The 27,405-nt window shown below is 27.3% G+C and overlaps 1 protein-coding gene across 1 annotated transcript in view; it reads left to right on the forward strand.

Annotated features, from left to right (window-relative positions):
• The window catches only part of LOC129961816 (agrin-like), a 675,765-nt gene that overhangs the window by 241,129 nt on the left and 407,231 nt on the right, over positions 1-27,405 (forward strand). Inside the window, exon 4 of the mRNA XM_056075396.1 lies at positions 9,158-9,394. Coding sequence (XP_055931371.1) covers positions 9,158-9,394 — 237 coding nt within the window. The remainder of the gene's footprint in view (positions 1-9,157; positions 9,395-27,405) is intronic.

Raw genomic sequence — 27,405 nt, forward strand, 5'->3', positions numbered from 1 at the left:
AAAATTTAAACTGCAAATAAAATAAATTTACAACTATAACTAAAAAAAAATATTTTAAATATAATAAATATGTTCAATAAATTTCCACATTCCAATTATTTTATAAACTTTGCTAGAAATAATAATACTAACTGAAATGTTGAATAAAATAACAAAATCAAATAACAGGATCGAATATATTTAAAGTTAATAATATTATTTTCAAGTAGATTATGTTATTTCTAATTTTTTTCTTTGTAAATTTCTTTATAACTTTTTAAATATATTCAGATGCAGTATGTTATGTTTTTTTAACCAAAAATAAAATTTATTCCTTCAGATTTATCTTTTAAACTTGATGCACTTAAAATAATTTCTCTGAATGAAGAATAACATTTTTTTATGTAAGTAATTTATTGCACAGACTTTACTTTCTGAATAGATTATATCACTAACTTAAATAGGAAAATCCTTTTTTTTTATGTTTTTATTTCCATACGGTTTACTTTGTGTTCACTGAAATGGAATGCACTTTTTTCACGATCTTCCCACGCAAATTTAGAAAAAAAATATATATTAAATATTCTTATTTGAAATAAAAATCGTATTTTTATACTTTTAGAAAATACGTATACACTTTAAACAAGGGAATTGTATGAAGTTTTTAGTCATATAAAAATAATGATAAAGGCACATAAAATATATTTTCAAATTATTGCATCCCTTTTATCATTTAAAATGTTTCGTTTCATTTGAAATTTGCTTTGATTTCCTTTAAAGAATTTTAGTATGATTAAATGATTTAAAATACGATTTTTTTAAAAATATTTTGCCGTTAACAAATGTAATGAATATAGTATATAGATAAGTTAAGAGTTATTTTAATCAGCGAAATTGAAGTAATGAATAAAAAACAAAAACATTTATATCTATATAATAATATATAAAAGGAATAGAAATTTCTAAAAGATTAAATTAGCTGAAAATTTTTTCTCCTCTATCTTTACTCCAAAGCATGAATTTTAATTGATACTATGGTGATGGGCACAGATCTGTCCAAGACAGAAATAATTCAATTTAATTTCTATTATATGACTCCATTTAATAATTATCTTATGCTGTCTGCCATGATCAAATAGTGTGTTAATAATCCTCTGATAAATTAATTAATTATTATACTACTGTTACAAACCTGCAATTCTGCTTCCCAGCATAGTTGGTTCCATCATCAGAAAGATTGTTTTACAGTCATCTGTATTCGACGAAGTCAGGGTGTCGCGTCGGAGGTCCCCGAGCTTAGCGACAAACTTGGAGACCATTTGGCGACTTGGCGACGAATTTGGCGACTTTGGCGCCAAAATAGATTATACCCGAAACATCGAGAATTTTCCCGAACCGTCCATTAGGAACCGAGATACGCCTTGAACGTTCCTGATTGGTTGAGCGGCTTCTAGATCCGCCTCCTGAGACCTATAAAAAGAGGCGGCCGCAACTGCCAGAGAAGAGTAATCGGAAGCGACAGAATGGAGTAGTCGGTGGTAGTCGGAATCGACGGTAAAGAACTGTCCTTCCAGAGATTAGCGGATCAGTGACGGAGTCAAGCTAGTGCTGAACTAAGATGTGAGCAACTGTCTGCAGTAGAGTCTTGTTGTGTGCTGCTGTATGCACGTCTCGCGGCTGAAGATCGTTGTCTCCTCTGCGCTGTATATAGTTGTCGTCTTTGAGCTGTCCTGTATGTCTTCGTGTAAATAAACGTCGTTGTTTTATTTTCTACTGCCACCTGCTGATTGAGCGTTCTCCACACCATATAACTTCCACTATTCAAACGAACCCGGGAAATTTCGTAACACTACTATTATTGTGGATAAATGTGTGTTTTTTTTATAAATTTGAAATTGGACATTTAAATATAAATAAATATATGAATTTATAACATCAGGATCCATTAGGTCATTTTGCAAACTGATCGTGTATTGTTTTTAACAATTCTTCTTTTCCCGAATCAATTCTTTCATATTTACCTTCAAGAAATTCATCAGATATCAAGGCATGCTCTTATAATAATAATGATGCCATTTGTAATTTGTTTTAAATTCAAACTGCCTGAAAAAAAAATCTGAGAATTATATTTTAATTACTCTCAATAATCAGATTTCCGACGTTACACATGAAACAGTAAAACTTCAAAATAAATTACCCTTTTTCGTAATTATTTATCTAAATTTAATTTATTTAAAAAATATTCAAATAAAGTATGATGGTTCTAAAATAAGGAGTTAAATATATGAATTGGAAAGCAGTAGGACATAAATTATATGTATTTTTATTGTATGTTTAAAGAATAATGAATTCAGACAGAAACGCGATTCATAGTCAATTGTTAATATATTGTGGAGTTCTCTTAGATAAATGTTGTCACGGAAAAAGTTAACATTCTTTGTGTTACGGTGCAAAAAGACCAATATCTTCAATAGCAACTAAATAGTTTTTATTCTACGTGAATACACAGTAGTCAAACAAAGCCGTAGCTTATAGAAGAACTTGACAGCAGATCGCTATTAAATTACCGCAACAGTATAAAGCTTTCAGAAAGATTTTAACTGCTCTCACTAAACTCGACAACTTCTTATAAACTGTCATATTTGAACCTCTGCATTTGGTATATGATATGAAGAGAAATTTAATATTCTAGAACAAACGTCGGAACTCAGGTCTACAGTAGCGATCACTAAGATTCCAAAGTATTTGACATTCTTCATTCTTCACATCAAGACCAGACATAATTGACTCGGCACCCACTGTCGTATATGTAAAATTATCTTCATTTCTAGGAGAATTACTAAGCAGGGAAGGCGGAAAGGTGTTTTATTAAAACTATTAACTTGAATTCCGAAGATTCGGATTAAAAATAATTATTGGTCGATCCCAAACTTGTAAATGTCCTTCAAATCTGTTTCAGGAGATAAAAATCTTGGAGAGAATTTATATTTATAATAAAATAATGTTTGAATAGAAATACATACACTATAATACTACTATAATATTTATCGTTACAGAAATTGCAAGTATTGATATGTAACAACTAAGTATTATTCGTAGATAAAAATTTGCTATAATAAAGCAATGATAATTTTTTAACTGTAAAAATATGTGAAACCTCGAATCCAATTATATTTATAGAAATGAAAGTAATGTCTGAAAATTGTATTAGTTTTGATAAAAACAAGATGTTATCAGATCACTTTCTTCAATCCAGGAACATTGAATTTGAATTTACAAGCTTCTTTATTAAAGCAAAAAGTTGTTACAGGACTGCGAACTGCGATAAAAGTTAATTTTCAGATTTGTTAGTTAATACTAATGTAATTAAAGTGTCAGTTTTAATAACTGAGGAAGAAAATTGTGAAGATTTCAGGTAGTTAAACAGTGTTTATGGCAGTCTGTAAATTGTAGCTTTTCTTTGTTCTTTAATTTTTTTTTTTTTTAATCTTGAAAAGAATTTTAAAAAGTTTTAAGTTTTGGTATGTACAGTACGTTTAATGTTACAAATTATTTATACTTATAATAAATCTCAATGTGTGTGTATGTGTGTGTGTGTGTGTGTGTGTGTGTGTGTGTGTGTGTGTGTGTGTGTGTGTGTGTGTGTGTGTGTGTGTGTTGGTGCTCTGCAGCCTAGACCGTTCGACCTACAGCGACCAAATTTGGCACATGCATACCTAGGAGGTCGGGAATGTGCACCTGAAGTCCAGTTTTTGAATTTTTAATTACAATTTTAATTATTAATTAAAAACTAACTTTCCCGTCAAAAAAAATCTTTTCATTTCCACACCGCCAAATGAGTAAGGCTTCATATTTTTTTTCCACGCTAAAGTGGTTAGGCTTAACAAATTTTCGATAGATTATTTCAAACGATTCTGTTTATTTTCTTAGAGTTTGATGCATTTAAAATGAAAAATTGTTAATTAATAGATCTGTTCATGATAAATCTGAGAAAATTTTTTTGAAAGCTTCTTGAGATATTATATAAATTTAGAAAGATATTCTTTAATGCTCATGCGGTTTAAATATTCGGCGACTCTGTTTTCAATACTCATATAAAAAAAATGATTCGTTTCAGTGAAAAAAAATGTTTTTATATCAATTACACTTTAGTCATTTCCACTTTAATTTAAAGCATAAATTCTACGGGAGCAAGCAGAAAAATAGAGAGATATATATTACGTTACTGTTGAAGACTTTTATCATATGATGATTAAATTATATGACTATCAAAATTTGAAGCTTATTTTTTTATGAAGAAGCTATTAAAATGGGAGTTACAAAAAATATTTAATTATTAAAATTATAACTAGCATTAAGATTGGCGAACCGGCTGGTCGCGCCAAAAGCGGCTAGTAATAAATAAAATTATTTAGAAATAACAAAAGGTATCAGTTTTTGCTTTGTCTTGAAAATCTTTCAGATGTCCCTTTTTTGTCAATCTCAAAGATGACACAAATCAAAGAATTAGTTATAATATATAAAATAATTTATTTGAACTGGAAACCAAGCATGACACTGATTTTATAATTTTACTTGAAAAAATAGTATAGTAGAGCATATAACATTTAAATAAAAAAAATGTAATTAAAGAACTGAAATGCATTCCAATTTAATATATTGGTGTTCATTTTCCGTTTTATCATCCTCAAATGAAAGAAAATTAATTTGGAAAAATTCAATAATAAAGTTTAAAATTACAAATTATTTAATTGCATCACTTGAAAATTGTTGGATTGCGTTTCCAATTTAAAAAAAAATACCTGAAAGTTAATTTTATTTGCTTAAAGATAACATTTAATCAATTCGATTAAAAACTTGCAATTTTAAAAGTAATTTGCAACTGCGTTAATATTAAGAAAATTCAAATTATATTTAGCAGCAATTTGCTTTAATGGTGATTTCAAAATAACACCTTCTTCCTATTCTAGGTTATATTGATTCTGTGCTTTTCTTCTTTCACATTTGATATTTTAAAACTCAGTAGAATACGTATTTTATCTATTTCATTAGTTCAAAACTCGATTTAATAAAACCGAATCTTTCAATTGCTTTCCGAATAAGGTTTATGATAACACTTCAGTTTGGTTCTGATTATGAGATTTTTCAAGATTAAACAATAACTTATTTTTGAAGTATTTTCATATCTCAGGAAATAGAATTTCCTGAAGTTTTTTTCTTCGTTATTCTCTTTGGAAAGTTGAAAAATAAGCACTCAGTTTCTTTATGAGAAAAATGTGAGTGTTTTAAGTAAGATTAAAATACAGACTAAACCTTATTTGTGGAAAAGGCAGTAAATTGTGATTTTAAGAATAAAATCTTTTTCTAGATTTTTTTTCTGTCACTGAATCTTTATCTGTATTTTTATCAATTTTTATTTCAGAATAATACAGAGTTAGTGTTGATACAACAATAAACACCTATGTCCAAATTTTAGTTTATTTGAAACATTTTATTTTTTTTCCTGTTGGAAATAAATAAAAAGTAAGGAGTGTCCAAAATTCTTTTGGAATTAGGCTTGTCTGTGAACATATAACTCAAAAAATTGACAGAACTACATTGACGTAAGTTGGTACGTGATCTTTGCAACAAATTTGTTGATCAAAATTTTGAACGAAATCCATTCACTTGAAATCTTCTTGTCTGTCTGTCCGAGTATAAATGAACCAAATATCTATAAATTGCAAGTATATAGGTAAATGCAATCATTCCAAATTTGAACTAAAGAGGCGATGACTCAAGCACATTACGATTTAAGTAAAGAGAGTTTAGTAATTGGCGTTGATACTATAATTACAATACTGTGTCAAATAGTGGTTTTAATCAGTTGAATAAATAAATGACTAAAATGCATATTCGGTTTTATTTTCTTTAATACGAAACACAAAATGCCATGTACAAGACTAAAAATAAAATTCACTACGTATGTGGCATTCGCGGACTGGACCAGCGTCTTCAATTTTTAAAAGAAGAATAGAAGTGATATCATACTTCTAGGGAGCTATCCAAAAAGTTTTTTCGGAAACCAATCTCGCTGGTTTTACTGTTGTTTATACTCATGAACTTTATGGTCTCTTTTTATTTTCTCAATGAGAAATATGCATTTTTCATCTATGAATAGGTATTGTTGTTATTGTTAAGGAAATATGCACTCCCGGTTTGATTTGCGAAGTCATTGTTTGGACTAATGTAAAGGAATTTAATGGACATAATCTGAATTTTTGAAGAGTAAATCATTCTTTTATATTTTTTTATATCTCAGACTAAACATAAAAGAACCCATACTGTTGTTCCACATCTAATGTTATTACTAATATCACTCTGCTTCGTTTCTCAACCGTTTTCGAAATTCTGGCTGTTTTAAAATCTAGAGTTTATCTAAGACAGTAAATGTGAAACTCTGAAAAGTGTTATTTGCAAGAAAGATTAGACTAGCCAAAAATAATTAAAAAACATTACAACAAATATAAAAAAAATAATTAAACTATATTTGATAATGTAGTAAACAGCGAGATGGGTGAGATTCTTCGTTGCAATACATTCTCTCAAAACACGGAATTATTTATTTTAACAGTAACAGCAACTATACAATTTCGCAGAAATAAAAAGTGCGAAATGAGATTGATTTTAAGTCTTAATGCATATATATATATATATATATATATATATATATATATATATATATATATATATATATCATGTATGCAAGCAAGAACATAAGAAAGCATTTATATATTTGGATTGATTCTTTGCGGAATTTTATTTTAATGAATTGTCACATGAAGATTCAATCAGATATCAACTTTGGATTATGAAGTAGTAAACTCAGAAACGGTATAAAGGGAATTTTAAATCCTTGAAAAATTATGAATTTTATCATCCTTTTGACCGTTTTCATAACTGTATTGCAAAAGTGTAGCGATTTATAAAATTGAATAAAAATGTAATGAATATATATATATATATATATATATATATATATATATATATATATATATAGCCGCTGTCCTGATTTCAAAAATCACTACCCTAGTTGATATCAGGGAATGCGGATGGCATGCTTTAAATCACAGTTTTTAAACTTCGAACATGACAACTTGAGGTAAACGCAATGATGTTAACAATGATGTCACCTATCATGATGATTCTACATTAGTAACTTCTTAAATTTTCATCTTTATTTATGCTAAGCAGAAATGTACTTTGTCTGGAAGTCTTGCTGATGTATACATTACTAAATAACCATAGAAATAAATGAGTAATAATTACATATTCCATAAAAAACAAGAAAAAAACTTATTAATTTGCAAGAAATTTAATTTGTATTTTTTTAATGATTTATTATTAATCATTTTAGAATTTTATTTGCCTCAACTTTATACTTGAATAGAGTTAAAATTTATATTAAATCAAGTCAAGAAAATTTATAAACATTTTAATAATCAAATTATATATATATATATATATATATATATATATATATAAGTTAATAAAAATTATGAAATACAATTTTATTCAAAATATTATTATATATAAAATTAAATTTTATATTATTAATAAAATTAATAAAATAAAATTTAAAAATTTTGCATGAGAATCGTAAAATGAAATCTGGTATTCATAAAAATATAGTATAAATAATTTTAAATAATATCACTAAATAATTATCGTATTTTACAATTCATTCATTAAACTGATTTGTAGAAATGGTTAACAGAATGTTTGATATAATTCCATTTCGTTCAATACCGTTATAGTATTTATTACTTTAATTAATCATTCTGAATAATTTTATAAATTAGGGTACCACTATAAATGCCTAAAATGTTATTTTGCTACTTTGTACTGTTTGATGAACTAACTACATTAACCTTGAGTCTCTGTGGGGGAAAAAATCTGAAACTTTGCATAATGTACTCTTCTCTTCTAAATTAAAGTATCTGCAAATTATTTTTAATCCAGATTACGTTTTTTTTTCTTGTCCCACTAACGACTAATGCCATGAGGAAAAAAAGAGTCTTGATTAGTTATAAAAATAATAGATAAAAAAAATTCGCTTTCAGCGGATATTTTTTTTTCGACCGTTGGAAAAAAATTTTCATCCAAGTGCTACATTAAAAAAAATTTTCTGGAGCGGGGAAATGAAACGCAAGAATAACTAGAAAACTTTTTAGAAACTGGATTAAACTAACATCTATCATGTGCTTCCGGAATTTTCACCATCTGCTGTCAGTGTCTGCCGCTTGGGGGCGATAGGTTACTCAGCTTTTGGTTCGACAAAGTACCAGGGAGGGTGGGATGATGAACAAAATCAATGCGCATGCTCCGTGAGCGATGTCTCGACGGCGTGGAGAAGTAACGGAGTTGTTGACGGCATTACAAAAGTGTCTGCGAGCGGAGTTCAATCCAGAGATCGAAAGTTTTTGTCTTTGTTTTGCAACCAAAATTTCAACTATCCGGCGTGCAAATTTGTACAAACTGGCTACAGTGAAAAATGACAAATATTTATTTTATGGGATAATTTATATCAAAACATATCTGGAATCTTGAATTTATTGATAAAGTTTAAAAATAATTAATCCAAAAAATTATGCAACTTTAAGCAATTACCATCCTAATTTTTAAATGCATATTATAAAATTAATTTGTTACTTTTTCAACTAATGCGATAACTGTTTACTCTAGATTTTCTATAAAGGAAATAAATTATTCTTTTTCTCTATTCTTGAGTAACATGATATAAACCATATTAAATCGTAAAATTATATAATTCAGAAGGTAATTTGAATAAATTAAATAGCCTTTCACTTAATTTAAATGAGGAAATTTTTTTTCTGCTATATCTAAGTAAATGTGAAGAAATATATCATTTTGTAAACAAAGGCATAATGAAGATGTTTTAAATGCTTTCTTTTATTTCAATATGACATTTTTATTTCTAAATGCTTTGATTGAACTAAATTTAAGAATGTGTATTAAAACAGCGTTTAAGACAGACAGAGAATACACTATTGTCTACATCAGGTTACAGTGAAAAGTTCTTTAAAAATGGGCTGTTCCAGAACTCATTCAGTATGCATGTTAGTAGGATCTTTGCTCTACAGCCAATTGACTCTCGGTTGTTATCAATTTCCTGCAGATGTAAAAGACCCTTGCATGGACAAGGAGTGTCATTTTGGTTCAAAGTGTCGGCCTTCATTGGACGGCAGGACAGCAGAGTGTGTGTGTCCAGAAAAATGTGCCAACTATGGGGACAGCCGTGGATCGCGGCCCGTCTGTGGAAGCGACGGGAGGGATTATCCTAACGTGTGTGAACTGGAACGAGCAGCATGCAAACAGATGAGAGAGATTATCATCAAATATCAGGGTCACTGCGGTGAGTAAATTGCATGCTATAATAATGAAATTTTGAAAATATAATATGAATATATTTATGAATGCTCAATTATGTTTTAAGATTCATGACAATGCAATAAAATTTGCTTTTATCTCTTAATAAAACATAAAAATTGAAGAGTAAATCATTGTATAATTTTTCATTCCATATTTAATTTTTAATATTTGGCCTTTGAAACATTGTTGACCTACCTCCATTATGAATTCGTCAATCTGAGTAAGGAATCTCTTTAATGTTTTTATTCTTCATTCGATAACAGTTATTAAAACAAATCACCACACACCCATATATATGTGTGCGCGTGTGTGTTACGATAAATTTAATAAACTGGTGATTATTTATAATTATTGGAGATTATTCATAACTACGAAAGCGTTTAGTGGATTATAAATAATCACTGATAATTATACATTATCACTGGATAAATCACATCTCCCATAACAAATATATAATTGAATGTCCGCTCATTTGTTTATTTGTTTGTACTTCCACATCCATTGGCAGATTAAAAGAAAATCCAACACGCATGCTATCAAGTAACTAGAAATATAATTGGTGCCGATAAAATATAGTTATCCACCCCAAGGGTAATTAAATGGGAATAGAACGATTTCATATTTTTAAGCACTAATTTCAGAACAAATTATTGGACAAAATTTATTTTTATACCAACTTTCAATTTAAAAAAAGAGCTTTTTAGTTATATATATTTCATTTCTTTTTGATTACTATTTTAATTTTATATATAGACATATAAATGCTGGTGATATTGCGGGACAGCATCTAATAGCAAATAAAAATATCCTAAGAAATTTTATATCTTAAAATAAATCCTTTTTTTTTTTTGCATGCAGTTTTCTTCTTAAACTCAAAAATTAATCTTTACCTTCTCAAGTCTATAACTGCACATCTTATTACTTTTCAGAATGCAAAGGTTTCATTAAACTCATATTTTTCAAGATGCCTAATATATAATTTTTTTCAATATTTACTTTATTCACAAATTTTAGAAAATAATCTATCGTTGACATAAATGCAGAATTCGTGTTATTAAATATTAATGATTATCATTCTAGCTTCAAAAAATGGGAATTAAAATATCTTGAAAAATATCATAAACTATCAAGAATAATCAGGTGGGTGAAAAATAAAATTTTATACTATAAAACTCATATATTTCTATGATATTTGATATTTCTTCAATGTTTATAAATGTCTTTATCCAGCATATATTGTAACAAAATATTAAAATTAATATCAATATACGAAATGTAGAATTATTTTTTCGTTATTAGAGCTGAAATTTCAGCAGAGTTTTTTTTTTCTTTTGTAAAAGCATATATTATTATGTTTTAAACAATTAACTCATGTCATATTCGTCACTGGTTTCAGAAAAGAAGAAATAAAATGACCAACTAATACTGCAAATATTATAGATTATGAGCTATTGATAATAAAGTCAGAAATATTAAATATTATTTTATAAATATAGGATATCTAAAAATTATTATTTTTTGGCAGGAATATATTTTTTAAATAATCCAAAACTACATTTTGTGGTCTTTTTAATTGCTATTATAAAAATGACAATGTTCATTTGAATTTTAAGAAATAATTTACATCCATCATAGGGAAGAAATTCAGTAAAACAACGAACTCTTTTCGATAATCTAAGGCGATTGCATTTGTTTAAGAATGACTTCTATTTTTAATACATAAATGAGTATATTAAATAATCAATAAAGAATCAAATTTTAGGTACGCCAAGACATGCAGAATTTTTATCGTATTTCATCGCTTACATAACAATAAATTTTAAGTTTATGTCACCTAGTCTGTATGTATCATTTTACGAATATCTGATCGAATATCAACTTAAAATTCGAATACAATACGGTGCTGAATGTCATCCTAAAAATATTTCAGCAATTTTTCTCATATAATATAATATTTACATTATATTAAATGAAATGCAATTGATGTCCAATACTTTTTTCCTGTTAAGGACAAAATGAAAACAATTTTTCAGTTCGTCCCTGAAAACAACTTAATTCTCTGTAAATTTTATCCCGCATATAATAGAAAGACAATATAGCTTCCCCAATAACAAATTCTTCATTTTGAACAATTGTTTTTTTTTTTGAAGATAAAAACTATGATATTAATATATTATTATGAATATTTATATATTTTATAAAATGTGGGTCTTTTTTTCCTTTCAATATCCCTTTCCTATAAATTATTCAATGAATCATAATACGTATCTTAATATATAATATATTACATCATCAAGTGGAAACTTTTAGATTTACGAGTTTTTTTTTTTTTTTTTAATCTCTGTGGAAAAGCAGAACAAACTTCTCTTGAAATTTAATTATAAATAAGATTATTTCCGAGCACGCACTTTACAGAGAAAATTCCGTGCCAGGGGCATTAAGATCGATCAAAAATTGATGAAGAGAATAATGTTTCAGACTGAACATGTTTCATATAAAATTCAAAATGCTTTGCAACTTTCATGAATGGTTTTGTTTGTTGTGTGAGTATTTACAATAAAACCGAAGATATATTTGGAAAAATACGAAGGGGATTTCTTATACCTTAATTCTTCTACACGACTATTTTTTCTTATAACCTGCATAGTTTTGAATTAAATTACATAATACTTATAGAACAGATGACAACATACTAGCGTAGGATTGAAGTAAAATGCTTAAGCAAATAAGTACCTGGAATATTCGATGAAAAAGGAATATTTTTTGCAAATTATTTTAACAACGGATATATCATGTCTTTATCTAACAAAAGTTTAAAGCCAGGTAAATAAAACAATTTGTATAAAAAAATGCAATTAAATACTGTTTAGATTTAGGAAGATATCGACATTGTAATGAGCTGCTATTTCAGTTACTTTCAAATAGAATAATGTAAATGTTGAGCTTTCTTTCACAAGATGACATTTTTAACTTCAATTTTCAAATAATTGCATTAAATAGTAAAAAGGCTCAAAATAAACTAAAAACTACAGGCTAGTTATAAATTAAAAATTTAATTTATATTGAAAGGACTTGACAATATAAATAAGAAAGATTTTATTTCGTTATTTACACCATTCATGCAAAAGACGAAACTGAAGTGCTAAAAGCGAGTTAAAAGAGTCCGGGCATATTTTTGATTTGCTTATTCTGCAAGTGGGCTAATTGCTATGATCAAGTAGAAAATCATTTTGTTATTACGGATACTACATTGCATGGAAATTCATCTACTTGAAATGTGTCTGTAGTAATTGTACATCACTCCTATGAAAGAAAATCGGAATGCATTATCATTGATATTGAGCATCGTGTTATAAGATAAAATCAGCATCCTTTCTCATTCTTCTTGTCTTTTTTCTGCAATCCCATAAAGCATGAAATGTAAAATTCGAATGACTGAAATGAACCAGAACATCGAAATAAAAGTAGACCACAACGCATCATATCAACGAAAGAACTTATGAGGTGTTTTATTCTCTTTTATTTTTACACAAGAGTAGCACGCAGTTTCAATAAAACATTACAAAAATTCACCGAGTTGCAGATATCATTGGAATACTTCTCATGTATTATGTCTGGACCCTCTTCATTATAATAATTGACTTGTCTGCAATTTATATCAAATTACATAATATTGAATTCAAACGTCTGTGAAAATAGTCTTAATGTGATGTTTATTACTGTTATTTTGTTATTTATAATGACTTATTAAATATATTTTAAATTATATATATATATATTAATACTAGAAAGGTTATTTTGCATATTCTGAATTTTTACATTATTCAGTGTAACCGTAAGAGGATTCAAGCTGAAAAATATAATAATATCTAGATTGTCTCTCGTCTCATGATTTCTCTGATTAATCATCATTTTTACACAGCGCAAATGAAAATAATCTCGCCTGAATACCGATATCTCTTTGAAACTTCGCAAATTTGGAATTAAATTATTGCATAAATTTTCTATATATATGGTTTTGAAATTATGTATTAAGAATATGTCATGTTTTTCATAAGCCAAGTAAAAACTTATTTATTACAACAAAAACCCCGCCTAATATTCTTTCAAATATTTAAAGTATTTATTTTAAATTTCAATATAATGATTTGTAGATGTATTGTTATTTACTCTTTAAGATTCGTATAATTCGGTTGGAAACTGACAACAAGCAAAAGACTGTATAAAAAAATTCATGAATAATGTAAAGTGCCCATCATATATTTACAAATGTATGTGTCAATTGAAAAATATGCGTAAGCATTGTTCATAACAAGCAAAATCCTTTTAAAAATTTCAAAGTATTATCAGAGTTCTGTGAAATAAGGTATTCCAAATCATATTCTTCTGGTCAATTCCTTAAGTGACCTTGTGGCAGCATTCATCCAAACTGCCTTGAAAAATTTTTAAAAGATGCGTAAATCTGAAAATGTCCGGATATTTTTGTACATATTCCTGTAAAATTTTAAAGTCTCATTTACAATTCAATAGATTCTACCTGTTATTCCTAATTAGCAAATATGCCTTTGCTGTAGACACAACCATTCTACACTACTGTCCTACTTTAAGCAATTACTAAAAAAATAAGGACAGAAATAAATGTTCCGAGGATTATTAAATGTGTGGAGATTAATATTTAAGTTAAATACTTATTCATTCAAAACTTTCTTGTTGCATTTGTCTTAAATATTAGTGACTTTTTTGGTTTTAGAGAAATTAAATTTAGAACAAATATTTATCACAATATTTCTGTTAGTGTGATGTGGAAGTTGGGGAGGGGGTGCCAGCTCAGGTATCGTCCTCGTCATCTGAACGCGTTTCGGTATTACGAGGTCCCTCCTAAAATATCCCTAGAATTGCTTTAAAAAAGGACGTTGTATAACTAATCTAAACTAATCTCAAAATGTCTATTCAATTACAAATATTTACAATTAAATGAAAAATTATAGACACCATGCAGATAAAAAGTTATTACATCATTATCTTAAGAAGTCCAACCAAGATAATTGTAATCTATAGAAGACTAAATTTTTAACTCATTTTTTTTAGAATTATATGAAAGATTTGATTCAGCTGTGTTATATCATGCTTCTTCTTCTAGTATAAATCGAATTCTAAGGAATATGAGCATAAATTACTGTTTTTTTTAAATTGACTTTTCTAATTAACTCTTTTTTTAGATAAGAATATATATATATTTAGTCATCCATATAAAAATCATGATAGATAGATTTTTTTTTCTTCTCTGTATCTTATAGTATTCAGTATTTTTCTTCACTTCGATATCTTTTTTCTCTTCAGTATCTATCTTCAATACCTTATAGAAATATAATTTCTTAAATCAAGAATGATTTCAGATTAGATTCCTATATATATTCTGAGTAGAAGAAACAATTTTTTCATTCCAAACTATCGGCTCTACCTTTTATATGTAATAAAAATTCAAAAAAATTTATTTCTCTTTTTGTTTGTAATGAATTTGTTGAGCCTTAAAATGGTGTTTCAAATTCGCATTAATACGAAAAATAAAAGCATCATTTTTCCTGTTTTATTGATCCAAGAATAAATGAATAAAAATGCAGATTGAAATGCTTTAACTGAAAGACAATAACAGCCCTTCCTAATTTTTAAAACAAATAATTTCGGAAAACGTATTCTAAAAATAATTCATTGTATAGAAATATATAGAAAAAAAATCCATTTTGAAGTTTTTTTTAAAAAAAAAAAGAGGAAAATGAAATTCTTGTAGAAGCTGAAAAGTACTTTCTATACTCCATGTAAAAATATTCCATGTTTTTATCTTTTTTTTAAATTTTGAGTACCATCTCTTATATTTATGTTTCCTTGAATATTTTCTCTTAAAATTTTAATAAATATGCGGCACAAAGCGTCTATATTGAAAAAAATAAAGAAGTAGAAAATGGTATTAACATTTTTAAAAAGATATTTCTAATCAATTAAATAAAGCATCGTTTGAAAATCAAAATCATTCATGAGTTGTATTATAAAACATAAAGAAAATGTTGATATTCCAATAAAATTGTAAAAATAAAATTATTTTGTATGGAAATTATCTTATTCATTATGCTTCGACAAAACCGAAAAGTTAGATTATTATTATATTCTTCTATAAGCATATATACTTGAAAAAGAAAAACAATTAAAATGTATACATTTCCATTACAATTTAAATGATAAATATTTTCTATTTTAAAATCGGTGGCTTTATTAAAAAAGAACATTTAATTTCAAAAGCGCTTTGTAATATATTTTTCAATTTTATTTATATCTCTAAAAACTTTTATTTTGGCTTTTCCTGAATTGTGTTTATTGTAGTTAAAAAAAACCTTTGTTTGTATTTTAAATATTTCAGATTGCATTATTCGATTTCGTACATTATTCATACACATGCGTGTCTTGAAAAATATTTTCCTAATTGTTATTTATTATTGCTTCCAACATTTCTTCTATTATTTTAAATTTTTAAACATAAATCTAATTTTCACTTTGAAATTTAGAAAAAAAAAATTACCATTAAAATATTTTGTATTATAAATCTTTGAATATATTAATTTTAAATTAATTAAATGAATTATTTTCAAGAAACATTATTTCTCCGAAAATATTTTGCAGTCGTTTGAATTATATTTATTAAAAGTTTAGTATAATAACAGAAGAAATTATATGAATAAAAATTGTGCAATGAAAATTGAAGACAATTGATACGATATAGGTACACGATATATAGATATATATAGATATCATATAGATACCCTTCATAGACACTATTTGCAGCGCAATGATATTCATTAGGTTTTATACTTATCTGATAATGCTCATCTATTTTATGTTACAGATACATTTTTATAAATTTTATTAATCCAAATATCACAAAAAAATTATTATAATATTTATAGAAAATTAAAATGTTGATTTTCCTGTAATTAAATTTTAATTTTTTCTAATTGTATGATTTTTCTATTTGAGAAATAAAAGCACATTTCATTTTTCATATAATTGTGTTATAATTATAAAGCTATTCCAAGAATTCAATTATTGTTATGCATGAGCTCACCATATAAAATCAAATTCATTACGATCATTAGCAGCTGATTTATGTTGATATTCTGAAGATTTATTGCTTTTTTTAAATCTGCTATGACTTGATGACGTAATATTAGATCTTAATTAGAAAACCACAATTCTAATTAAGATTTAATGCATCTAATGCGTTCATGTTGAATCGCAAATGTTTGGAAAGGGAGTACTGGCCCGTGAACCGATTTCGTTATCTGAATTGCCATAAATAATTGTGAGATAGTGTTGAAAGTCTTCTTACTTATGTACTGAAATCTCTAAATCTAAATTAAATCCTAATTAATTTCTTAATTTTTATTTTCATTTAGCCCATATTAATTTCATTCTGAAATGTTCTCTTATTTCCTGATCCAATTCCGCCTTTTTTAATTAATTAATGACACACGAGCTTTGTAAAACTGCATTAGTTCGCACTTTCACACGTCCCAAAGGAAGGGATAAAAATATGTCATGATAAGCGAATTTTTTAAAAAAATACCTATATTCCCTTTACCTAAAACGACATGTGCAAAGAAATCCCTATTACAATTGCATAGTATATAATCATCGGGAAAAATATTTCTCTCGCTCTCTTCTCTTTTCGCTCCTGTGTGTGATGTAGATTGACATACCTCGTCGCTTCTTGCTTGGACATAAATTATACCTCCCGGGATGGAATAAAATGATGTTTAAAAAAATTCAAAAGGGTTTTCTCTGCCTTAGGTCACTAAATTTCTAAAAAAATTTGTTTTATATATATATGTTTATATGTTATATGTAAAATATGTTTCACATATATATATTAAAAATAAGATTTAAATCCTTTTAAAATAAATTATATTTTCTTAAGAAAACAAATGAAAGTTAAATTTTTAAATAAGGCTTTTACGAGCTAATTTTTTTTTTATTCTGAATATCAAAAGATAATGGATGGTTAAGGAAGGATTCATATTTTCCAAACTCTTTAATAAAATTTGAAGTTTAAAGCAATATGATTTTAGAATTTATATCTTTATTCTAATGGATATGTATTTACGAATAATATAATATTAAATTCGAGTACGTTAACGTAATCTAATTTGAAAACCGGCGCGAATTTTCTGTGTACTCTTTGATATGCTTGGTTGATATTCCTGGGCATTCATGTAGGATAACTAATAAGCATCAGCCGTTTCCTTCTCAAATATGCTCATCTGCTCGCATGAAATGAATCTTGATTATACTCATAAATTATGGACTGCGATTTGAACAGTCACCCGGCCGTTGCACTATATTCTAATATGATCATTACTCGTCAATTCTCCAAAATCTTGAATTCGAATTTTTGGAATATTGCGATATTTCCATTAGAGTTCCTATATGAGAAAATAAATACATTTATTGCAATTTGAATATCAATTTAACTCTTATTGTGGAGAGAAATTATCACAATTCTTATATCTGCGATAGTGTTTTCATGGTCCTTATTCTTATTAAATAATTGTTATTTAAATAAACGTTAAAGTCGATGAAAGTTTGAAATTTATGGCTAATTAAATTGAACTACAACGTAAATTGAAGCTTAGACCAAATGATGTATTTTATCATTATATATGAAAAGTTTATTAGATGTAATATGTTTCATTATATATGAGATCATACACATCATTTGTGTTTTTTGGTATATATGTGTTTCAAAAAATCATTTCGGAATTTTTACCCAACTTTAACTTTTGAAATGTATTCAAACTGAGAGGAGAATTCTAGCGATGAATCGTGCTGTGATTTCCTAATCCATAAAATCAGTAAAATGGTTGGTGATTCCTCAATATTTTTCTCAACTAAACTTGACAATGATAATGATTTTAATTGTATTTGATTTAATCAATTCATTTCTAGAGAATAAATCGAATTCTTGAAAAGAAAAAAAGCATCCTAAAAGGCAGAAACATAACAAATATATGTTGTTGTTTTTTAAATTTCAAAAATTTGCTAAATAAAATGGAATGAATATTAATTTTAAATAATATTAAACGTCATTATAATTTAGAGAAAAATAAAAGTAATAGAATTAAAATGGAATGGTTAAAGCAATATTTATATATTACATTTAATTTTATATGGAGTGTCCAGTAATAAACACAGGATTTGAATTTGCCATCATTTCTTGCAGTAAAGTTTTGTCAACCCCGTTAAAAAAACCACTTGACGACTGATAGTTTAGGGTTAGTAAAAATGGAGCATTACACGATATAACAATGTTTTAACGCAAGATTTGAATTAAATAATAGTTTTTTTTTAAATTGTTATATTTTTATTGAATCACAAAGTACACAGAACAGGTTTTTGCATGGAATAATACATAAGCCAAATGGCCTTCACAACTTTGTTGTCACATAAGCACTCTTTTGTCGAAATTTTCCTCGACCATTTTGCATAAATGCCGCTGATTTCCTATGATGCAGCATTAAATTTACTCCTTCAATGCACGCAAGCATGTGGGCGTGTTGGCATAGACCTTTGACTTTAAATAATCCCAAAAAAATTAATCCAATGGTGTTAAATCCCACGATCTAAGGGGTGAATTCTCAAATTTCCGAACTGCTTCAGCCAGACTTTCATTATTTTTTGAAATGTTGTTCAACAATGAAAACTCGTTGTTCTATCATGTAACACTACATTTTTACTAACCCTAAGTATCAGTTGTCAAATGGTTTTTAAAAACGTTTGCCACCACTTTACTACACGAATGGTGGTAAATTTAAATCTTGAATTAAATTTAGTACAACCTTTATACTATATTTAAACAATAATACTTTTAAAATACATGTCGACAATAGAGCTAGTATCATGGCATCTTCAAATCCAAAGAGCACAAACCAAACAGCAAGAGAAATTTTTGGTGTTCTGCTTTCAAAACCAACAGTAAAAGTTTTATGGGTTAAAGCACATGCGGGCAATATAGGCAATGAAAAAGCAGATCAACTGGCAAAGGACGAAACGCAAAATGGACAATTTTATATGCAAACAAAGCTTCCTAAACCACACATAAAAGCCCTCCTCCGGAAAAACGTGCTTGAGGAATTGCAAGAATATTGGAGCAATGGTGTCACAGGCAGAAAATTTTTTTAATATCCTGCCTTCAGTCAATCTTAATCCCACTAACTGGATCAGAGAGGATATTATTTTCTTCTCAGAACACGGCCCTTTTCCTGCCTACCTCAAAAGATCCAATATGTCTGAGAGCGACCAGTGCAGCTGTGGTGAGATAGGCACCGCACTTCATTATGCTACGGAATGTATCCTTAAAATCTCTTGGCATATGAAAAAACCATCACCAAGCCATGAACAGGAATGGCTGAAAAGAATCGCCAGCAACTTCCTTTCCAGGCAAAAAATCCACAATATAACCAAATTTATAAGTGAAAATAGAGACCTATTCTTGCCTCAATAGCTGTCAACATCAAATCTCATATAAAAAAAAGACTAAGAAAAAAAAAGCACTGCAGTCTCCTGTCACACATTTCAATCAGAGATTCTCTTCATTTCCATTTCTCAAATTATTTTCCATCTGATTTTTTTTAACTTCATCCTGATCTACTACATCATAAAAAAATAAGTGAACTCAGATTATATGTATATTTTTACACATTTTATTTCTCAGCATTATATTTCTAAGTTTATTACTACAAATTATATTTCTAAGTTTATTACTACAAATTATTTTTCTAAGTTTATTACTACAAATTATATTTCTAAGTTTATTACTACAAATTATATTTCTAAGTTGAAAAATTATGTAAACTGTCTCATCTTAATATAATTTTTTATATAATTATAGATTCTGTAAATAGTTATTTTTGTTTCTTTTTTCTATTGTAAATATTTTGTTAATTAAATAAAATTCCCGTAACACGCCCACGAAACCGTTCAGTGACAAGAATTGTCACGGATACGGGGGTATGAGACGGCGTTCTGTTCTCTATACTATACTTAAACAATATCATTCATACATCTAATAACGTGACACACTTTCATTTTTATTTGCAAAAACAAGAAAGTAATATCAGTATCAAAAGAGAAATTCGGAATAATCGTTTAATGATCCAAACCATATGATCATTTTCTTCTGAGCTCCCAGAGCAGTTTCCTAAATAAAAAATAGTCAATCTTTTCATTCATATATCGCAATTTAATATTTGAGTAAGTATATAAGGATGACAAATGTCATACGCATTTATTTGTTTGCCATATATAAGAGCAAATTTCTTCAAATAGATGTTTTTTATTCGCCATTATAGCATAAAGTAGAATTTGTTTACATTGCAATAAAGATGTTTTCTTGATGTAAGCACTTTGTTTACGGAAAGAAAATCAAAGATCTATTCAACTGTTTTGAGCAAAACGAAATAGCTTTAGAGATAAATGTTTCCATGAGAAAATTCTAGCTACCATTAAAGAAGATGCATTTCAACAACGCTCGTCGTCAATTTTTACAGGGATTATATAATTTTGATTCCATTCAGAATAAAATTGAATTTTAAGATGATAGTTTATGAATAAGAATGTGAACGTAAGATTGAATAAAGAATAAAACTTTAGATCAATTCATGGAAAGGCACTTTTAATCGCCGAAAATGAATGCTTTTTTTAATAAAAAATTCCCACTTTTAATTCATTAAAACTTTATAAGTTAACTAAGATAAATAAATGAATACAATGCTGAAAACTTCAATTTATTATACTGAAATAATAAAAAAATTGTATCTGTTCCGAAAATGTAATGAGATAAATGCTGATGTATTAAATAGATTAACATCGTTGGTTTGGCATTTCGTTCATATTTAAATGACTTTTATCATTGGGGAAGCCATTTAATCATGCCCGAATTTTCATACCACCACAACGCGATGCTGCTGTGTTCTCTAACATCAGTTTAATATATCGTGATATATATGCAGGAGTTTTATAGGATCATTTCTCGATTAGAAGAAAGAGTGAAATTCTACCATTAGAAAATTTTTAATCTGAAGATGAGATAATCAAAACTATTGTCGGACTTATCAGTTTGTTTTTCAGGAGAAACAAAATAAACCGTTCTAAAATGTAAAAAAAAAATTATGAAAATAACGTTTATAAATACATAAATGAACATAATATAAACTTTTATTTAACCAAATGTTTTTATTTTTTTTTATTATCAGTCTAATTATATGCATGACTCATCGATGAGCTTTATTGTACAATTTTTATGCAGTACATTTATGATGTTTTTTTTTTCTGCATATGATAGGTAAATGCATTACAAATTATTGCAATAAAATTATTATTTTCAAGTTTTTGTTTCATGTTACCAGTTAAATTTATGCCTCGAATTTAAGTAATGTTAATAACAAAGTAGATATCACGGTCACAAAATCTGTTACAAACAATACAGCTTTTATTTTAGCACAGGAATCTAAACTAAGTATTACGATTAATTATTTCATATAGATTAATTTCTTCAATTTTATTTTCTTCCTCAGAAATAACAAATTTTAATCCTCGCAGATTTTTTTCAATTTATTTTTTGGCTTCATATAATAATGCAAGAAATAATTGCTGGTAGTCATGATAATCTGTTGAGTGGAGTGTTTTTTTTTTTTTTTTTTTTTTTTTTTTTTATTAAAGGAAACTTTAAGTTTTTAAAACTTTAGCTGGTTTGTTGTTTTAAAAGACTAATTATTGATTTAAAAGGCCACAAGTTAAAATCTTTTCTTGGTAAATTAATTAATTTCAGATAACATCAAAACGTCCAATTAAGCCAGCAATCAGATTAACGTGACACATGTTTGCCATTTTATTGTGCGTTGAGTCAAAAGTTTCTCAAGCGATGTCCTTTAATGACTTAAGAAATAGAAGTTCCATTTGTGCTCAATTTGCCAATCCAGGAATTCCGTTTAATAATGACATATCCCACGTAACGCAACGTGAAATAATGTGTGAACAAGCACTGAAGCAAATGGGTAACGGAATTCACCGGAAATTCGTAACGAGTTCGACAATTTTCGGAACAACTACTTGATTAATTATGTCTGGGTGAACCAGTTCTTTTGTTTCTGTTTCGGGTCTAGCTACTTTCGTGTAACGTGCTTTAGGTTTTGGAATTCCCTCTATGAAGGTAAATAATTAGTGCTGATTGCGATCGGCCGTAAGCGTGGTCACGTTTATTTCCTATTTCTCTTATTGAAATAAAGCAGTGTCGGAATGCATATTACATTTTCCTAGAGTACTAATTTTAAAAAATTCGGATAAGTTTACTCAGAAGTTTCATTGGAATGAAATGAGAGGGAAATTCCTATCCACGGAAGCATAATATTTTATTTAAAAATTTCCGAACAGGAAAAACCATATCAGATATTTTTAGTGTGTCATTTATTATTTCATAAAAATATAATTTTATTTAATAAATTTAATGTTCAGTGGGTCTATTTATTCTAAATCTCCTAAAAAGCTGAAATACATGGTAGCAATTTATTTCTCCAAATTAAACCGAAAATATTCTAAAAAATAATTTATACACTTCCTTCATCTTGAATTTCTTATTCAAAACATTTTTTTTTGATAATATATAATTCTAAAGAATTGAACGCCGTCTCACACCCCCGTATCACATTATAGTCACAGAACGATTTGATGGGCATGTTACTGGAATTTTATTAAATACCAAAATATTTACAAAAGAAGAAACAAAATTGACTAGAATATAGAATTTATAAAAATATAAGAATTGGCAATAATATGAAACTGTTTACAACGATTTTCTGCTTTAAAATAATATATATATATATATAGATTATGGAACTATTGAATTTGTTATTATAACATAGTAGATGATAATGCAGTTTTTTAAAAAAATAATATATTATATAATTTTATACAAATTATTAAAATGTATTGAGAATAAATATATATAAATTGTTTGATAAGGAAGGATGTGAGCGGTTTTTAAATATTCATACAATTCGCCCCAACTTTTTATTATAAAAAAACACTGTCAACTCTTTTAGCATTTAAAAGATTATTGAATCAAACATGCTTCATGAAGATATCTAAATACTGCAATGTAAAAATTGCGAATCAAACTTTTATTTAATATTTCATATATTAGCATTTTATGAGAATACTTAAATATTATGCATATTTTCCACGATTCTGCCAAAATGAATCAGTAATAAATAACAAAAATCAGTAAGTAAGAAATAATAAAATGAAAAAAATCTGATTTTAAATAAATAAATAATTTCTTCGTCGACATGTTCTTATAAACAATTTTACCCAATTTGACTTTAAAATATTAATTCTATAATTAGATAGTGATGAGAGAAATGCCACGTTAAATACTCTAAAAATTTAATAATATTTGTATATTTTCTCATTTTAATGAACGCTAGTCTTAATATAACTTATTCCATAATTAAACTTTAAGTTTTATTTAAAGCGTTACCATAGCAATATTAAAATTTAAATGTTTATTTTACTATTTCACTAGCCGCCTTTGGCGACCAGCCGGTTCGCCAATCTTAATGTTCGTTTAAATTTTAATAATTAAATAGGTTTAACCCCCTTCTTCGCCAAGTTGCGATAACGCACCAAAGCTGGCAATCTTTATTATGCACTATAATTGAACATCTGCTTCTTTGCTTTTGAACATTTCGCAAGGCCGTTGTTTGCGATTTTTAAAAATTTCGCCAAGCAGGGGATAAAACTCCGGTCGTACCATTAAACATTTTATGCAATTCCAACTTTAATAGATTCTTCAGCAAAATATTTTAAAACTTCAAATTTTGATAGTCATATAATTCACTCATAATATTATAAAGGCCTTCAGTTATAGCGTGATATATATCTCTCTAATTTTCTGTTACCCCTCGTAGAAATTATGCTTTAAATTACAGTGTAAATGATTAATCTGCAATTAATATAATATTTTTTACTGAAACAAAGCATTTTTTTTAATAATATGATTACTGATAATAGAGTCACTGAGCGTTTAAACTTTATGGTCACTAAAGAATATCTTTCTTAATTTATGTAATATCTCAAGAATTTGTCAACAAAAATTTCTCAGATTCATCATGAACAGATCGATTCATTAACAATGTTTAATTTTAAATGCATCAAACACTAAGAAAATAAAATGAATCGTTTAAAATAATCGGTCGAAAACAGGTTTAAAAAAATCTACTTAAAAAACGATGTACTTAAAACTATAAGCATATACAAAAAATATATAACTAACATAAATACATTCTACTTACAAAAGCATGCAACTAACCTAAAAATAATTTAAATCGTCCGTTGGTTGTCATGCCAACAATCAGAACAATGCGCATGCGTGGATTTTCTTCGCCAGTTACGTCAACGCAAATGCGTAAATTTTTCTACGCCAGTTGGGGTAACGCTATGCAGATTAGACATTTTTAATTTCCTTTATTCTGTGTTATTTTAATTCAAAAGTACTTCAGAATGAATGTGAAACATGGATTAATTAACAATGTTTAATTTTAAATGCATAAAACATTAAGAAAATAAACAGAATCGTTTGAAATAATCCGTCGAAAAATGTTAACCCTAGCCTAATTACTGTTGGGAGAAAAAAACAACTGATGCCTTACTTATTTGGCGATGGGGAAAATGGAAGATTTTTTTGGCGGAAAAGTTGGCGTTGGGAAAAATGGAAGATTTTTTTGGCGGGAAAGTTAGTTTTTAATTAATAATTGACTACCCCTAACATTTAGGGGGATGAAAAATAGATGTTGGCCGATTCTCATAGATACCGGATATGCACAAAAAATTTCATCAAAATCGGTCAAGCCGTTTCGGAGGAGTATGGCAACGAAAACTGTGACACGAGAATTTTATATATTAGATTAATACTTTTCTCATTTAAAATCCTTGTATTATTTATGGATTTTAATACGGAATATGATTTTCTTTATATTTACACTAAATATATGTATTATGAATACTAAACTAAATATTATTTTAGTCATATCAGTCCAAAATAGAAATGAAGTTCTGAAAAAAAGTGATATATATTAATGTTAATAAACTCAATGTTAATAATTTTCTTAAATAATAATTTTCTCTCGAGATTAAAACAAAAAAACTTCGTTTCTCTTTTATTAAAGAATACGAAGAGTTTCCATTTAATAATAAGTAGAATATACAGAATTCATAGTTTATTATTAAAATTAAATTATAAATTATTTGAATAATTCATTCTGCCTTTGGACGGGGAGATGGTGTTGATCCTTTTCCATTATTTACTTTTTAAAAAGTGCTTTTACAAATTAAGAAGATTAATAAACAACATTATATTTTCTCTTCAAAATAGTTTCCCACTCAGAATTCACAAGTAAAAGATCCGTCTGAAGTAATATACTGTAATTCTCTAAATTTTTCGACGATTTTCGTTGGTAAAAATAACACATAATAAATTTATTTCAAAATAATATTTCCTTCATTTGTACTTGTTACATTATTCCTTCATCATTATTTTTATTCCTTTATCATTAGTATTATTCCTTCATCATTATTATTATCCCTTTATCATTAGTATTATTTCTTCTTCATCATTATTATTCCTTTAACATTATTATTATTCCTTCATCATCATTATTATCCATTCAACATTATTATTATTACTTCATCATTATTGCTATTCCTTCATTATTACTTATTAAATTAAATCATTGCATTAAGTTATTAAATTGAGCCATTACATAAAGTCATCTTATATTTGATTTTATTCAAAAAAGAACTATTATTCCAATAACTGAAGTTGAAGAAATATTTATTGGGTATAGCAATATTTTGCTTTTTATGCCTTATTTGATAATTTTCATTCGATGTCTTGAATGAATATTTAAAATACGGAATAAAAAATTGCAGTGCATATTAAACACTGAGCACACAACACTGAGAAAAAAGAAACAAAATGTGCTTTTGTTTGCCTTTCTTGTAAAAAGTTTCATAATTTATCCGTTGGGATCAAACAATCACGTGACTTTTAGAGATGAATGAAATTATACTATGGAAAAAAGATTTTAAAAAATAGAAAATTGTATTCTTTAGCAAAATTTTGAGGAAATAAAATAAGTGAATGAGTGGAATGTTAAGAATTTTCAAGTCACCGTTTAAAACAAATCTATTCTATATATAAATCAAGTAAATGAATAAAGAGAGAAAACAAATAAAAAATCGGTAATATTTTTATTTCTTTTATTAACCAGAGTATAAAAAAGGAAGTTGCGTTTTGAGAAATTTATCGATTGACGCTCACGTGACGAAGAGGAGAATACGTGCTCCAAGTGAGGGTTCTTAACTTTGTCGAAGCAAGTCTCCCTTTTCACGCAATCTACATTATTTCTCCACACTCGCTCAACAACACAGAATTTGCAGACTTTTTCTTCGCCATTTCCCTTTCTGAAAGGGATTTTTTTTCCCTTTTATTCTTACATCTTTCGATTTTTTTTTTCTAGTTTCCTCTGGTCTATCTCTTCAACCCTACTTCCCATTATATTTCCATTTCAAGTAGCTTCCGTTAACCTTAATGTTTTTTTGGATTTTTAGATTCTTAGAGAAGAAGATCGAGGCACGAGACAGACTAACAGTTAAGTTTCTTGCATGTTTGCATGCCGTGAAAACGAAGATTCGAAATAAAATATTAAAAATCTTTTTTGAGAAGAAGAATTCTTTTCATCATCCTTTTTAACTATTTTTCCCATCTTCTTTTGAATTGTATTGTCGGTTTTTGCGGTATCATTTTCTTTGAAAGTAAGAAAGCGATTTTTGCAAAAAAAGATTTAATTAAGAATTTTATTAAACTTGAATTCTGTTACATTTTTTTTCCAT

This window comes from Argiope bruennichi, chromosome 2, assembly GCF_947563725.1.
Source record: "Argiope bruennichi chromosome 2, qqArgBrue1.1, whole genome shotgun sequence".
NCBI lineage: Eukaryota > Metazoa > Arthropoda > Arachnida > Araneae > Araneidae > Argiope > Argiope bruennichi.